General features: G+C 40.5%; 1 protein-coding gene across 2 annotated transcripts; it reads left to right on the top strand.

Annotated features, from left to right (window-relative positions):
- The first annotated feature begins 1,105 nt into the window (after window positions 1-1,105).
- Window positions 1,106-17,725, top strand: LOC137975716 (E3 ubiquitin-protein ligase TRIM71-like). Of its 2 annotated transcripts, XM_068822879.1 has the most exons (3): window positions 1,106-2,672; window positions 16,766-16,843; window positions 17,532-17,725. In XM_068822879.1, exons 1-3 carry the CDS (start codon window positions 1,152-1,154, stop codon window positions 17,709-17,711), a joined length of 1,779 nt encoding a protein of 592 aa, XP_068678980.1. In that variant the 5' UTR covers window positions 1,106-1,151; the 3' UTR covers window positions 17,712-17,725. The 2 variants fall into 2 exon arrangements, with proteins under 2 accessions (XP_068678980.1, XP_068678979.1); XM_068822878.1 differs by lacking the exons at window positions 16,766-16,843; window positions 17,532-17,725 and having other exon boundaries at window positions 1,106-3,479.
- Window positions 17,726-17,730: the final 5 nt, after the last annotated feature.

The raw sequence follows: 17,730 nt of genomic DNA, 5'->3' as shown, positions 1-17,730 counted from the left end.
TTTGCAAAGCATTTCTCTGCCATTTTCCAGCTCTTTCGCCTGCGGGGGGTTTGACTCTCCCGAACACGTTTCACCGAAGATTCGTGTTGGGTGCCGCTGAGAAGTTTCCGAGTGGGATCAGTTTTTTTTGTGTGTTTTGTGTATTTTAACATCGAGGACAGAGATCGTCATCAGACAATTTAAATCTTTTCAACTCTTTTCTAGTCGTAATTCTATGCAAAAACTTACAGGAAAACTGTCTTAATTTATTATCTTTAGAAGCGGCATAAGTGTCAGTGAAGTGTAAACCCCTTTTGCCAATTATCTTAAATCACAGGAAATTGCTTCTCCCAAGCCGTCTTAATAGAAATTGGGACAGCAGTAGATTTCTCAGTTATTAGTTTATAATAGTTTTTACAACGTGAAATAATGAGATCTAAACTTGCGTCCTCTGAGATTTTTAGAGTAGAAGAAGATTCCTGATTCCACTTCTTTCTATACAGCCTTACGCTTGGGTGGTTCAATGGCACACACCGTGAACACAAAGATACTCTCACTAGCAATCAGCTTGTTTGTTATATGTTCTTGGAGAACCTCCTTACTTTCAACTTGACTATTCCCCAAAAACGCAGACTTGGCATACTTCTTCTATATCAGAAAAAATATATTTATCTTTGTAAGGTATTGGAAAAAAAATTGATCTTAAGGATTTTATTAACAAGATTTATTTGCAATGGAAATTAGAAAATTGTGCCATCCTATAACCCCTCTATCTAGTAGATGGTATTGAGAAAATGTTTTCTTTTTATACCACAACTGTTATTTATAACGTACCATCTTTGTTTGTATATGTTATTTACTTTATGTCCAATTAAAAAAAAAAAATACATCGGCTATGCTGAAAAATCAAGACATGCCTTCTTTATGCCGTGTTTACCCTTTCTGTGCTTCTGTAGCAAACATTTTCACCCTTAGAAATGCACTGGGCAACATCAACGTGACACTTTGATGACGTAAATTTCTATGAAATCCGGGATATTGAAACACTTGACTTCAGACATTTTAATTGGTTTAGATCACAAAACCAGCCAACAATCAACCAAAGTCACACAGATGTTTTGTTCATTTTAACGCGAGTTCAACACGGAAGTCCATGCTTCTCTGCGTCGGTCATGGATATCAAAACCTTTCTAGACAATATTCATGAACACGTTTGTTGTCCTGTATGTATGACCAGGTTCACTAATCCAAAGCAGCTTCCTTGCTTACACAGTTTTTGCCTTCATTGCCTGCAAAGGATTCAACAAACGAGCGGAATTCGAGACACTATTTCATGCCCCGAGTGCAGGCGAAACTTCAGGATCCCTGGAAACGGTGATCTTAACGCTTTTCCAACAAACTTTCGCGTCAACAGTTTGTTGGATGCTTTGCCTGTCACAGAGTGCAATACGAGCGGCATCAAGTGTGGAAATTGCGAGAAAACAAGCGGAGAATCTGCGTACTGCTTCACTTGTTGTTCGTTCTGGTGTGGTGACTGCCTCCCTCTGCATAACGGGCTAAGGAGCAATAAAGAACACCACGTATTGGCTTTGAAAGACTTTCGAGACGAAGACTTTGAGAGTATTTTAAATCAGCCGACTCTTTGCGGGAAACACGAGAAGAAAAAACTGAAGTTTTTCTGTCAAGAGTGCAAAATAGCCATTTGCAACGCTTGTGCTCTTACAGATCACGAAGGTCACGCCAAGATTGTTTTGGAAGATGCCGCAAAGGAACGCAAATCGATAGTCAATGCAGCAATTGAATCAAAGAAACGAAGAGCGCAGGAGAAGTTGACAAGGACTGCGAAAATTGATGAAAACTGCGTTTCAATTCAAGAACAAGCCGCACGAGTGAAAAGCGACGTGCAGCTGTTTGCCGACAGTTTCATTGCAGCCATTGAAGCGCAAAAGAATCACATCTTTGATGAGGTGGAAAACAAAGTGCGAGAATCGTTGCAGCTTCTAGGAGAGCAAAGACACGAGATTGAAGAAGACGTGAAAATGCAAGAAACAGAAATTGAAAAAACCGAAATGATTGTAAAGCGAAGCACAAACGCTCAAATCATGCAGCCCCATGAATTTCTGGACAAAATAGTTCAGGAAAAAGCTGAAGAAAAAGATTCAGGTAACCCCGACATCCAACAAGTTGTGGCTTTTGTCTTTAAAGGGAACGAAAAGTTGTTTGATGATCTAAAGATCCAACATATAGGCTGTTTTGAAAGTTTTATCACCAAAACTATCCCGAAAGACTCGAGCGCCGAGGGAAAGGGAATCCGCGAAGGAACTGTTGGACTTAAAGCTGAGGTTGTTGTAACAACAAGGAACACACAAAGAGAACAATGTCACCAAGAACGTGATTGCGTGACATTGGAAATCAAAACTCGTGAAGGCCGTGACAGTGCGATCAAGCCTCAAATACAAGATAACAAAGATGGCACTTACAAGATTAACTATTTTGCCAAAGAAATCGGAACATGTCAGGCATCCGTAAAAGTTAATGGAGAACATGTTCGTGGCAGCCCTTTTGAGGTTCAAGTCAAACACAGGCAGTTCAGACGCGTGTTATCCTTTGGACAACAAGGTTCGGATGCTGGAATGCCTTGTAAACCTTGGGGGGTAGCAGTGAATGACAAAGATGAGATTGCAGTGAGTGAGGTTGGTAACCACAGAGTACAGATATTTACTAGTAATGCAACTCACTTAAGATCGTTTGGTAAAAAGGGTAATCAGCAGGGAGAGTTTAACTTTCCTGCTGGGATAGCTTTTCATGATAATAAGATTATAGTGGCAGACAGTAACCACCGAGTTCAACTGTTTAGTGATGAGGGTCATTTTCTTAATCAGTTTGGAGGAAAAGGAAGCCGGGATCACCAGCTTCAGACTCCTTGTGGCCTGTCGATTGACAGCGATGGCAACATTATTGTTGCCGATTATGATAACAGATTAATCAAAATCTTTTCACTCCATGGTCGGTTTTTGCGCAGTATCGGTACTGAAGGTTCTTTCATCAATCCCATTCATTGTATCCAACACGATAACTATCTTATTGTGTCAGACAGAGGTGATCACTGTATAAAAGTTTTTAATAGGGAGGGAGAGTTTCTTTATAAATTTGGAAAGCAGGGGAAGGGGGACGGGGAGTTCAAGAACCCTAGCTGCCTGTCAGTGGACAGAGCGCGACATCTGCTGGTTTGTGATACCAGCAATGACCGAGTGCAGGTGTTTAAACTCAGCGGAGAGTTTGTAACTAAGTTTCGGGTAAGTGATACAAGGGGAGGAGAGATCATTCACCCAGTTTCTACAGCAGTCCTTAGGGATGGTAAAATAATTGTCACCGAATTTGATAAACATCGTGTTCAGATTTTTGAATAGATGTATAACTTTTCCTGCCTGATTCTTGTCATTTAGCGTCGGCGACTTTAAAATTCCTTTGTTGGTAATAAAGTTCTCCATTACAATGAGGATTTCTTCATTTGAATCGTTTTTAAACGTAGTATTGTAGTGTAGTTTAAAGCGCATAGAGCTTCAATTTTACATATTTCAGGGTTAAAACAATGTATTATAGAGGTTTTGAATTTACGCGTTAGTGGTTGTCTGAGATCTCTTAATTATAAAAGTACCCCAGCATGCATAATCAAAATTTGGTCCTGTATGTTTGCGAGTTGCCTTAATCTCCACAATCAAAGACAGGCCGATCTAAAGAATTTTGGCTGAAAATTGTTTCCATTAACCACAAAGAACAAATTCCTTTTATTTTAACCAACGGAGAGGAGATGGCTTTTACACTGATTTATCAATGTTAGGTGTTTTAAAAACACCGCGTACTCATAGTCCAGCTGTTATCGTCCAAAAATATGCTGAATTGTTCACTTTGATGATAAAAGAATGAAACTTTGCCAGATTACTACTATCCCTAAGACCATCATTTTTTGATATGGAGCCAGCGAAAATTCGTTAATGGGGCTGAGTACTGCGCAGGTGTTAAAATTACCAACACGGAAACGAGGCTGGAAGTGAAACCCTTCGAAATTGCCATTTTTAAGGTCACTTGATACAATTTAACTTTTTATACTGACGAGGGGGTCATAACAGATGTTGTAAAACTTAAAATGGTGTCACGTGACCTACTTACTGGAAACTTACATGGGACTGAGTAGGATGCCTGTGGATACAGTTTGTATATACAAGCCAGTTTGGGTTTCCATGTGATTTTTGAGTTAGTATTGTAGATTAGTCATTACTCTGGTTGCTTTCAGTAAAGAAGCAGCCAAGGTAAAAACATAACGCTCTGCGGGGCAATAATATGTTCGTAAAAACAAATTACTTGAAAAGGAGGCGGGATCAAAGCATGCAAAACATACTGTGTTTTGCTAGGAAGTTTAAACAAGGACAAGTTATAATGTGATATAAAAAGATAACTGAAAAAATGAACATTATGTGCTTTTTGTTAAAAAAAAACTTCTCAATGGATTGCTTTAAACTCACATTACTGGGGACTAGAACCTATGCTTCTCACGGTTTTCAAGATGGCAGCCTCCATGTGAACTTACAGTCATTGCAGGTAAGGATTTTTCCTTTTTTTTAATTTTATAGAACAAACTTTTATTTTTGTTTGATACAAGGTGTTATCTTATAGATGATGAAGAAACTCCAGGTAGACATTTTGAACCAATACGTTTCCGTTCAATGATTATCGATCATGAAAGAGCTGGGCAAGTCATTATTGTTAACTAAAATAATGCGGCGAATCTTATTTCAGCTATTTATTAAATCATGGATTGGCATCAATGCATTATTTGCCAAAAGAGTACAAAAGAAGATCTGCAATGTCCTGCCAACTCGAAGAGAAAAGATGCTGGTGCCGGCTACACTTCGTTTGTCAATAATCTTAAGGAATTTCAAAACCTCGGTATAGAGCCTGCAGCATTAGATGTCAAATTGCTAGACGCGGGAAATGGAATCGAACGGACGTTTCTAGATAAAAAGGCGTCATGGCACAAGTCATGTAGGGATCTTTTCAGTAATACAAAGTTAGAGCGTGCGAAAAAAAGAAAACTGGCTGAGATATCAAAAGTAGAAAAGAATGGTAAAGATGAAATGGGAATCGGAGAATGCATTTCCAGTCCTGTGAAAGCCAGACGATCTAGTGTTCCAAGATTCCATGGAGAGAGCCACTGTTTTTTTTGCGATACAGTTGATAGTCAGCTAAATCTTCATGCTGCTTCCACCCTTGAAGTAGATCAAAAAGTCAGGGAATGTGCCTTTCTGTTGAATGATAGCAAGCTTATAGCTAAGCTATCTGCTGGAGATTTGATAGCAATTGAGGCAAGGTACCATGCAAAGTGCTTAGTTGGCCTGTATAATCGAGCAAGACAGTCGAATTCACCAACTACAAAGCATACTGTGAAATCACAAGTCGAATTAGATGAACTTGCCTTTGCAGAACTCATCGCCTATGTCGACGAAAGTCTTGAAATTGAAAATATTGCGGTGCTAAAGCTATCAGATCTGGTGAGATTTTTCTCCTCCAAATTGCAAGAACTTGGAATTGAGCCAGGGAAAATTAATGCTACTAGATTGAAGGATAGAGTACTGGCAGCTTTTCCTGACCTTACAGCTCATACGCAAGGAAGAGAAGTACTGTTGGCCTTAAAACATGAAATCGGTGATGTGTTAAAGGAAGCAAAAGACAAAGATTCAGAGGCTCAGCACCTTGCAAAAGCAGCAAATATTGTAAGAAGAGATATTCTACAGATAAAGAACTCATTTAATGGCACATTTGAGCCAGAATGCCAGAGAAATGCTATTCCAGCATCCCTGAAAACGTTGATATGCATGATTATCAAAGGCCCGACAACCAAGATAGACCCCGCCGACAGTCAAGCGTGTCTGACAGTAAGCCAGCTAGTGGTATTCAACAGTGTATCGCGAGTTCGTGATCGTCCTGATTCTACAGGTAGCACACATCACATCAGAGCAAGAGAATGCCCGCTACCCATCTATGCAGCATTGAAAATTCATGGAACCACGAGGGGCAAGTCTCTTATAGACAGATTTTACAAGCTGGGAATATGCACCTCGCATGACAGGCTGCTTTCTATATCTACTGAAATCACTAACAGCGTTATAGGACGGTACGAGAGGGAAGGAGTCGTATGCCCGTCTAAACTCAGAGAGGGACTATTCACTACCGCAGCGGTTGACAATATAGACCACAACCCCAGTTCAATCAGCGCCCATGATTCATTCCACGGTACTGCAATTTCGCTAGTACAGCACCCGACTACTGAGGAGAGGGGAAACGATAGAGCCACTGATGTCTTTGACCCAACAAAAAGTTCCACCTCTAAGAAGATAGCCCAATTGCCATCAAGTTACAGTGAAGTACCATTCGTGGCTCTACCCTCAGGGCAGCTCCGTGTCCCAGAGACCACTGGGCAGCTTACATCTCAACATCAAGCTTCATCCAACAGCGAATCTGATCGTGAAATAGACTGGCTAGATAATGCTAAGGAACTTCTCTCAAAGGAAGAACTTAACAAAAGCGATTTTATATCGTGGGCAGCATATTGTGCCTCAAAATCCTCTCTGCCAAGTCATGAGCCTGCCATCATTTCTCTCCTACCGATGTTTTTTGAAAATGCTCATTCATTGGCCATGATAGCTCATTCCATGAAAGTGATCAAGTCTGCTGTGCAGCATATCAACCCCTCCCAAATTCCAGTAATTGCTGTAGACCAACCACTGTTTGCCTTGGCCAAGCAAATTCAGTGGACACTGGGTGAAATTTACAATGAAGATCAATACGTCATCATGCTTGGTGGACTCCATATAGAAATGGCAGCCTTCAAAATGCTGGGCAAGTGGTTGAACTTTAGCGGCTGGGCAGAGGCTCTTTGCAATGCAGGAGTGGCGACACAAGGCGTGGCTGATTCATTCCTCGCAGCAAGTCATCTAACTCGAACACGGCGGGCACATCAAGTGACCGCAGCCAGTCTTAACCTACTGATGAGTAAGAGATATGAGGAATATCTCGCCAAAGTTGATGACAATCAGCAAGTAAAGTCATTTCAAGAATGGAAGGAAGATTCACAAAGAAAGTCCCCACAGTTTTTGTACTGGGCTGGTGTACTAGATTTGCAGCTCTGTTGTCTTAAGCTTGTGAGAGCTTTCAGAGAAGCCAACTTTTCCATGCATGTCAATGCCATTAAACAGATTTTACCATGGTTCTTTGCACTGGATCATCCCAACTACGCCAGATGGCTCTCTGTACATTACCGAGACATGTGCGAACTTCCAGGCAAACATCCACATGTTCACGCACAATTCTGCAAAGGCTCTTTCGTAGTTCACAAGACAAAGAGGTGCTTTTCTTCTATAGCGCTGGATCATGCTCATGAACAGGTTAATGCTGGGGTCAAAGGAGAAGGAGGTGCCGTGGGACTCACAGAAAACCCCGCAGCTTTGAGGAGATGGATGGTCGCAGGCCCTGAATTAGCACGAATGGTAGAAGAGTTTGAAGGCAACATATCTTCCACTGAAGATCATCACCACCACGAACAGAAACATGGCTTCCAGAGTGCATTTGCTAAAGATGTAAAAAGTCTTATTTCGTCTTATGAAGAAATGGGCAACCCGTTCACAGATGAAGGTCTTGAGTTAATTGCAATCCGCACGAAGGATGTCATGGATGCAGCTGTTGTTAGCTCTGTTCAGACTGTGTCAAGGATTGGAGAGGAATAGTTCAACACCTTTGTCAAAGAACGATTCGTTGACAGAAGCAAACTTATTACAGATCCTCTGAAGAAAAATAACCTACCTACATTCAGCACTCAAGGCAAGAAGATCCTTTCAAAAGACAAAGCCAAAGTAGAAATTTTGAAGGAGGACTGTGCGCTTTTTTCGAGGTTGTACATAGCATGTCAAAGTCGAGATGGCAATCTGGAAGAGTTCTTCAAGTATGAGAACCAGCCATGGCCTCCATCCCTATCCCAAATGGGCAGTCTCAGAGGAGGACAAAAAGCAGATCTGGTAAAGTGCTTTCCCAATCCCTCGACAACAAACACAGAGAGTCCAATGGTGGATGCAGTCATTTTAGATGGCGCTGTTATCGTTCAGATGTTGCCACCAAAAACAGCGCTTACCTTCGAAGAGTACTTTGATGCTGTATTTGCACCTTATGTCATGAAACAGCTAGAATCTGTAATCAGAGTTGATCTTGTGTGGGACGTGTATGTTTCGGACTCCTTAAAGCGATCTGCGCGGGAAAAGAGAACTCGAATTCCGTCTGATTGGAAAGGGTTCCTGAGAGTAGACCAAAACAAGGATGAGCTGTTTAAGTTTCTTGCAAACAAGGTAAGAACAATGACTACATGATGTACAATAAAATCTCTTCAATAAAAGCTTCAATATAAATACAGTCTCGGTGATAGTATCAGTGAATATAACAATCATCTGGATAGATAGGAATTTATTGGCAACTATTGTTGTTTCTAGGTGGTTACCTTGACAATCCCCGATGGAAAAGAAATCTATACCACGCATGGTGACGGTGTCTTGTCAACAACCAACAGAATGGAACTGCCTGTACTACAACCTTGCATCCATGAAGAGGCAGACACTCGCATTATGGTTCATGTATTAGATGCCAGCTTGTCAGGTCATAAGCGAATAAAGATCAGAAGCAATGATACAGACGTGATTGTCTTGTCAAAGTTACCTTAAAAATGGCATTTTTGGAGGGTTTAATTTTCAGCCTGGTTTCCATGTTGACGATTTTTAAGGCATGCGCAGTACTCATCACCATTAGCGAATTTCAGCTGGCTCCATATCACAAAATGATGGTCTTAGGGATGATAGTAAACTGGCAAAGTTTCATTCTTTTATCATCAAAGTGAACAATTTTGGACGATAACAGCTGGACTATCAGTTCTTAAGCGCTGTAATATTTTATTCGCATATATTACACTTGTTTGAGGAAGAGATTATTAAGCTAAGAGAGAATTCGACATCTGCTTCTTTTATCCACCGCTGTTTAGATCGAGCTTGATAATTCATCCAAATCATCCGTTTCAAATCATCTTCACATAATACCCGCTTTGAAAGAGGGGAGGCATTGCATCACAAGTGCCCGGTGCACTGAACGAGACTTTTGGAAAAGAGAACGCATGTTTTATGAGTCAAATGAGTCAATGAATCATGAGTCATGAGTCAATGGACTCACAGTCAATATAGCAATAATTTGTTGATTAAGCCTAAGCCCTCGTTTCAGTGATTAGGCCTAAGCACTCTCTGAAAATTTAATTTATTGTAGGCGATGTGTGTTTTGTAGCAATATTTTAGCAATATATGTACACTGTAGAGCAGTTACGATAACCCGTTTTGACACTGACGTAGGTATTGCTTAATACTTGGTGTAACCTCGCTTAATCACAATAAAACGTAAAAGGCGAATCTGTTGTGATTTTTCTACCCTCTGTCGAGTATCCCTCAGTTGCTTCCATGTCTTTCATGGCTGCATTAAAAATTCATTAATAATTCATGAGCAAAACAGCCTATCAGCTCACCTATAAAACTTCACGTGCACGAGCTTTAAAAAGCGACAGAACATTCCTCATTATTATTCTTTATATACACCTTATTGCAAAATGGCCGTCATTATAGTATTCTTTTGTTTGCTTGCAAATTAGCCCTTGTTGCCTCGTACTTAAAATTAAAATTCAAAAGAATATTTCACCGTGAACGAGGCAACAAGGGCTAATTTGCAAGCGAACAAAAGAATACTGAAATGGTGGCCATTTTGGAATAAGGTGAATAAAGCATAATAATAAGACACAGGTTGTTTTTCTTGTATGCTAATTTTCTTCTCGCACATTTTGCACCAATGTGTGGATTCCAAAGTTACACACTTTTTGAAGCAGTTCAAAAATTTTATCTGGTCTAAAAACACTCGGCTTCGCCTCGAGTTTTTACCCCGATAAAACACTGCTGATCGTTGTTTGAACGTTACGTTAAACTAGAGCAAATGTAATAGAATCCACAAAGAGATTAAATCTCTTTGTGGATTGACAACATTTCCTCTTTTACAAACAAACGGCTTCTCGAAAAACTGGTTAGTAAACACCACGGAATGAAGACGGGTGTTGTTAACTACAATTATGCGCCTGGTCTTTCATATACCGGATCTGAAATGATTAATGTCCATAAAACAAAAGAACAAAGTGAACTTAACAATACCTAATTGGCAAGGCCTAATCGTTATAGGCCACTTCGGAAAATACCATAATACTCTTTGATGAAATGGTATATGAAATGAATCATATATGAACTGCATAGGTTCCAATGGTCCCGTTAGGAATGAATCAATGATGAAATGGTATATGAAATGAATCATATATGAACTGCAAAATTTTCATGTTCCTTTCGCAATTGTAAAAACTGCGTTCATAACTGCGAAGATCATAGCTTCACTTGATTTCAGATCCGCAGTTCATATATGATTCATTTCATATACCATTTCATCATTGATTCATTCCTCACGGGACCATTGGAACCCACAAATGACCAGCTCCCAACGTCAGTGGCTTCATAGCTCAGTTGGGTAGAGCGTCGCACCGGAATCGCGAGGTCACGGGTTCAAACCCCGTTGAAGTCCTGAATTTTTCAGGCTTCTTTACGCAGTTGTAAAAATTGCGTTCATAACTGCGAAGATCATAGCTTCACTTGATAATACACTTTGTTTGTCACCCCAAATTTTGCATAAGCATTGTTTTCGTTTTCTCTTGGGACAGTAGTAATCCCAGGAGAAACTGGAAACAGTGCTTACGCAAATTTTGGGGTGACAAACAAAGAGTATTATAGTATTTTCCGAAGTGGCCTATAACAATGGTTTCTTTGCAATCCGCCATTTTAGTCCGGTTTATGAAAGTCTACCCAAATAGGCGCTACGGCGTTGCATGTAGAAAACATTTGGAAACAAATTACATAAACTAGCATTAATATTGGATTATTAAAGTGAATTGGACAGTCGCTTTGGGAGCAATGGAGAAAGGTAGGAGTCTTGTAGGGCTGGAGTTTGAGGATACGAGCGTGCACTTCTTGAGATGGTTTCGATTCTTTGATTGCACTCACGTGATAAGACGGCCATGTTGGTGCCAGAACAATAGGAAAACGTAGCTCAGGTTTTCCATGACAACATATAGAGTCATACCTTGGGAAGAGTAATTTAATTTCATGTAGGCGATGTATGTTTTGTGGCAATATCTTTTAAGTCTAGAAAAAGGTACACTATAGAGTGTACTAGGAAATCTACACAGTAGAGCAGTTACGATAACTAGTTTTGACGTAGGTATTGCTTATATATAATACTTGATGTAATCTTTCTTAATCAAAATATAAAAACTAAAAGACAAAATTTGTTATGATTTTTCTACATTTTGTTGAGTATCCTCAGTGCCTTCATAGCTGCAGAGAAACTTTAATATTCTCTATGCGGATTGCACAACCTTTGCTCTTTACAAACAAATGAACTTGAACTGGTTATTAAACGCCACGCAGAGAAGACGGAGTGTGATGAGCTTCGTTCAGTTTGAGCGAGGAATTTTTGTTAACTGCAAATAAGCCCATGTTAAAAAGAGTACTCAGCTTGTTTTTTGGTTGTCTTGAAACTTTTTGCATGTGCTACTAAAACGCGAAAGCAGTACGCTCGCCATGCACCTTTCCGCCGAAAAACCGTAGGTTCCAGCATACATTTCGGTCATTAGCTTACATGAAAAGTTGAACGTACGGATAGACGGTCCTAGGATGACGTTATCACCAAAACCCCAAATTTCTCGCATCTATGGGTTACCATATTTCGCAACAATGGTTCTCCACGCGTGAGCGTCATCAAGGCGCGGCAGAGCTCCGCCATGAACTGTATTTTTCAAAGGGTATCAAGTGTACTAAAGACATGTACAGGTCGGACAGAGAGTGGCTACACGCGCCCCTTGAATTCACGATTATCGTTAAGTCGTAATTTTCTCTGAACTCACTATTATCGTGAATTTAGAAGACTATAAGCTTGATATGGATTATGGAAAATGGTCATATATTTTTTAAAAGATAACCCACGTGTATGGACATAGGATTTGAACCTGGACTGTTATTAACCCGTCACCAACCTCTTGACCACCGGTACCACATCGCTAGTTGCTCGGGGACAATAACTTTTCAGGGCCAAAGACACAGAACAAAACAGAACAATAACAACAAGTTCGTTATTTACAAGTGCAACCGAGAAGTTGAATCAGAGACTACCAGGTTTATTAAATTCAACAGGTGATCAGATTGAGTTTCAAATCTCAAGGCACGTGCCCTAACTACTGGGCCACACTGTGGTCTTGGCAAATGACTAACTAACCACGCTGTAGACGTCTTATTGGGAACCCGGCAGTCGATCTTGAATTTGCCCTTATTTTTAACTTCAGGTTCCTGTCTGCTTTTGGCAGCAAAATTTAATGATGACATGAAGAGAGAGAAAGTCAAAGAACTTATTGAGGCAAGCTATTTTGACATGAGGTGTAGCATGCTCTTGCCCCCCCCCTTCCCTTCCACTTCTCCACCATCCCGCAGGACAGCGCCATTCCGTCTCATTCCGTCTTCACTATATGCACATACAATACGTACTTTCCTCCAAATCCCTGCCAATTTTCGGGGGGATTTTGGTACCAGAATTTCTTCTATGTGTTCCGAAAGTTGTGAGGCGTTTTAAAGCGGTATCGCAACGATGAAATAAATGTATCTACTTATAAGAGAGAAGTGATCCTTGCGAATTAAGGTGGCTTTAACGGGATTTGAATCCATCGACCTCCGCGATGACGGAGCAATGCTGTACCAACTGTGCTATGAAGCACCCTTATCCGTGACGACGTCTGACTTCCTATTCACAATGCTCGACAATAAAGCGCGAAGCATGATATCACACAGAACTGCCAAATAAACACATGGCAGGAGTTGCACGTGTTTTTCGCACCCCAGGATAACAATAAATACAGGGTCCGTTGTTTTCTCGTTCAGTCTCTCAGTTTTCCAGCGCGAAGGAGGAAAGGGGGAACGGCCCTCCACACCCACCCTCTTGCGGGTAAATTCGTGTCCGAGCACACGGGTACAAGCTATCGCCTCCTAAACGCTGGATCAACTTTCTACCCATACCTTATCAGGCTGAGCGTGAAAGAGAGTGTTGTGCAATAGAATACTAATTTCAACACCAAGCCTCGAATTCGAATTTGTAAATGTTAGCATGAGCTAATTCCCAAAGGAGCAAACTTCTAAGAAAAACCCACGCGCGAACAGTGATTCGAATAATTTGAGGTGAATAATTTGGGGGGTTGGATGGTGTACCGCTACCCGTAGGCAAAAAGCGGCCAGCTTTTTTGTTATTCTTTCTTTTTACCATTTATGGTAATAGAACTAACAGGTTAAAATCGGTGATTTAATGAATAAAACCTTAGCGCTATTCTAAGACTTGTTTTTGTAAATTGGTGCTCTATCTGGTCAGCTTTCTTTTTTTTAAATCAGAGGCTGCGGTCCGCTTGTCCCATTGGTTTTTGTATCATGTAATTGTTATGTGGTGTTCAAGCTCGTTTTGAGGTGCTCAAAAAGTGCCAAACCCACTCAGACGTAGACTGGTTTATTTATTAGTAAATCAATTTTATTCGTTCTGAAATAGAAGCAGTGCATTCTGCTCAGTGTGAACTTAAAGAAAAATTTCCGTGATCTGCAGACAGCTTTAAAGAAAGTTTTCTACCCTTGAGGTTTGAGAGATGCTTACTTCTTTGGAGGATTCCAAAGTTAACCTGTCAAGCCATGAGTATTTTGAAAAGCCCTCAGTGGAATAACCAGCTTGAAATGCATGTCGAAACTACAATTCTACTGAATAACTGCTTCTTACCACTGAATCTTTGCTGTTATTTCCTGTGCGTTCAAAATGACGATAAAGGGTTTAACGAAAATTCCTTCTATTGATAAGTAGTTGTCAAACTGCATGTCAAAGGCGGAATTGCATTTTTGCATGGGAACAAATACTTCTCCCGACCTGAAACTCAAATTATCGCCGTTTTACTAACTTTAACCTGAAGGACGATTAACTTGTTGAATTCTTTCATTGTCAAATGCCAACAGTCTCTATTATCGATGAAATGATATATGAAATGAATAGATATGTTATGATATATGAAATGGAACATATATGAACTGCTTAAAGGGGTGGAATATTTGGTGACCGACATGATAACAATCGATATCAAGAGAGGATGCAATCTGATGAAGTAAGAGAATGGATTCCCCCTACTTGGGCATCATCCAGTAATTGTTCTTTAAAATCTTATTTTACCACATGGTGGGCAGCTACGCAGCTATTTTTAGAGAGGAACCTGATTGGCCAGCTATAATCACGAAATGAAATTTTAAATATGAGCGGCTTGAGCAGCTTATGAACAAAAATGGTCTCCATGCTGGGGATCGTATTCGTCGACGAATCTAAAAGCTTTAATTTTGAAAAGGGGAAAAACTTTTAATGGACAAAAGGGAAAGTGACTGTGGCTATACAAAGCAAAAAGCGATAAAAGTCTCTCCCAGGCCCTGATCATCTAACCGCGCGACATTGGGTATGAGAACTTAAAATATCTTTGTGAAACTAAAAATAGATTTTGAAAAACTATGATGGGGCATGGGGATCCGCTCTCTTACCTCGTCATTTCTTGCCGATATGGAATTTAACTATCAGCCAATTGGTGTAAATAATGAACCATTTACGACGTGACTTAAGCGTCGTGGTGGTAACCAGTGTTACTTTCACGTTAAGACAAACTCCAATTACACCTACAAGGAAAGGTTACGTTTTATACAAACGTTGGCCGTGTAGCACTTATATTTTAAACAGAGTTAACTGAATAGAGGGTAATGTGAAGTGCTAGATTTCTATCCCATATGAACCATGTGAGCGTTAGCCCTACTGATGGAAATGGGCCCACACAAGGACAGAGAGAAAAACTCTGACCAGGGTGGGAATTGAACCCACGACCCTCGGGTTAGATCTCACATGGTTCATATGGGATAGAAATCTAGCACTTCACATTACCCTCTATTCAGTTAACTCTGTTTAAAATATAAGTGCTACACGGCCAACGTTTGTATAAAACGTAACCTTTCCTTGTACTTGTACATGTTCATTGCCGTGACTTTGGCGTCTTCAGTTCCCACGGTCTGCTCCCGTCTGACCTTGTAGCTCAGTCGGTAGAGCGGCGGAGATCTAACCCGAGGGTGGTGGGTTCAATTCCCACCCTGGTCAGAGTTTTTCTCTCTGTCCTTGTGTGGGCCCATTTCCATCAGTAGGGCTAACGCTCACATGGTTCATATGGGATAGAAATCTAGCACTTCACATTACCCTCTATTCAGTTAACTCTGTTCCAATTACACCTAGACTCCTTTTCAAAACGAAGCTGAACTGACTTGCTACGGGGAAATGGAGGAAGGTTTGTTTCGAAAAGATTATCCAATTTAATAAAAGATAAAGATCTAGTGGATACGTTGCATTTCACTCACGGATTTCTCTGTTGCTTTGAACTGAAATTCCTATTGCAAAATTGTCGTCGACAGTATTCAGTCACGTGCCCATGTTGCCAGATTGGTTTACTGAAACAAAAGGAGAGAATAGACGAAAAATGCCCACAGGAAGACCTTTTGCTTTAGACGCCGTCGTGAATTTACACTTTGCAAAGCATTTCTCTGCCATTTTCCAGCTGTTTCGCCTGCAGGGGGTGTTCCATCACAAGTTTCATAGTCGGTGGGTTCGGACGAGCGAAATTGTGGCGAGGGCGAGAAAAAGCCGAGTGCAGACTGGGGTAGTAGGGTGCCCACTGCTCCAATTTTCACTCGGCTTTTTCTGGCCCTCGCCACAATTTTCTTTCGTCCTTTTTTCGTCCTGACCATCGAGAGCCTAGAACATGCAAGAAGTAAAGGGCACCCAACGAGCAGATTAAGCCAAAAGCCTTTTAGAGATATTTCTAGGCTCGTTATAATGTATAAAGACTGCCTAAAGAGATGGTTTTATCACCTAGTACGACAATTTCTCTCGGTGTGGTCTGAAAATTGAAATGACCGAAAATTCGACCGAAATGACCGAAATTCCGAGTTAGAATAGTTTGACTCTCCCGAACACAAGATTATTGTGCGGTGCCGCTGAAAAGTTTCCGAGTGGAATATTTGTTTTGGTGTTTTGCTCACGGGTCAGTGACGAATTCGGACTATTTGCACCCAATCATATAATTTGGGGCAACTCTGAGCACTTTCGCGTGGATAAAATTGCTCATTGGTAGTCGTTTTGTAACTATGACATTTTTCACTGATTTTTACTCACCGGGAGACATGAATAAGTTGTATGCGAAATAGGAATCGATGACGAATTTCAGTTACGCATGTCTAAATATTCAAAAAAACGTCTGAGTGGTATCGACAAAGGAAAATGCAGGATGTTTATTGCATTTTTAAGGTCAAAACGCCCGCATGTGAGGACTTTGGATTGCTTACGATGAAAATGCCATAAATAAAGCAAAATGATTACGAGAGGGAGAGTTTGAGGTTTTCCGTGATGCTTCGTATTCCCAGCACTGAATTTCTCATGAGATTTAGCAGAGCAGTTATGACACGGTACTGAATTTCTCATGAGATTTAGCAGAGCAGTTATGATACGGTACTGAATTTCTCATCAGATTTGGCATCGCAGTTATGACACAGGACTGAATTTCTCATCAGATTTAGCAGAGCAGCCAGAGAGCAGTTATGACACGGTACTGAATTTTTCATCAGATTTAGTAGAGCAGTTATTATACGGTACTGAATTTCTCATCAGATTTAGCAGAGCAGTTATGACACGGTACTGAATTTTTCATCAGATTTAGCAAAGCAGTTATGATACGGTACTGAATTTCTCATCAGATTTGGCAGCGCAGTTATGACACGGCAAAAATCACTCTGCCCCTTTCCCGTGAGAGGCCTCGGATGGCAACAGATGAAATATGAATTAATTAACCAAACAGCAACAATAGGCCATTTTCGAAATATCAATATTCAGCTTGATAGTGAGGCAGTTAGGACAAAAACAATACAAACGTGAAAGATATTTACATATCACCCACTTTCCTTTGTCTTTGTCCTCTAAACCTCTCTTTCAAGCTGAATTACAAACATCACCTTAATTAATTAATAGGCTTTTGTTGGCATAAAGAATTCATAACAAACGTGACATTTTGATGACGTGAATTTCTAAGAAGTCCAGGATATTAAAATACTTGACTTAAGACATTTTATTTGGTGGAGATGTTTTGCCCATTTTAAGGCGTATTTAACAGGAAATCCATACTTCTCTGCGTTTATCATGGATATCAAAACCTTTCTAGACAATATTCATGAACACCTTTGTTGTCCTGTATGTACGACCAGGTTCACTAATCCAAAGCAGCTTCCTTGCTTACACAGTTTTTGCCTTCATTGCCTGCAAAGGATTCAACAAACGAGCGGAATTCGAGATACTATTTCATGCCCAGAGTGCAGGCGAAACTTCAGGATCAAACTTTTGCGCCAACAGTTTGTTGGATGCTTTGCCTGTCACAGAATGCAATACGATTGGCATCAAGTGTGGATTTTGCGAGAAAGTGACAAGCGGAGAATCTGCGTA

Source organism: Montipora foliosa, chromosome 11 (genome assembly GCF_036669935.1).
Source record: "Montipora foliosa isolate CH-2021 chromosome 11, ASM3666993v2, whole genome shotgun sequence".
In the NCBI taxonomy this organism is placed as follows: domain Eukaryota; kingdom Metazoa; phylum Cnidaria; class Anthozoa; order Scleractinia; family Acroporidae; genus Montipora; species Montipora foliosa.
This window is presented reverse-complemented; position numbering and strand designations above follow the sequence as displayed.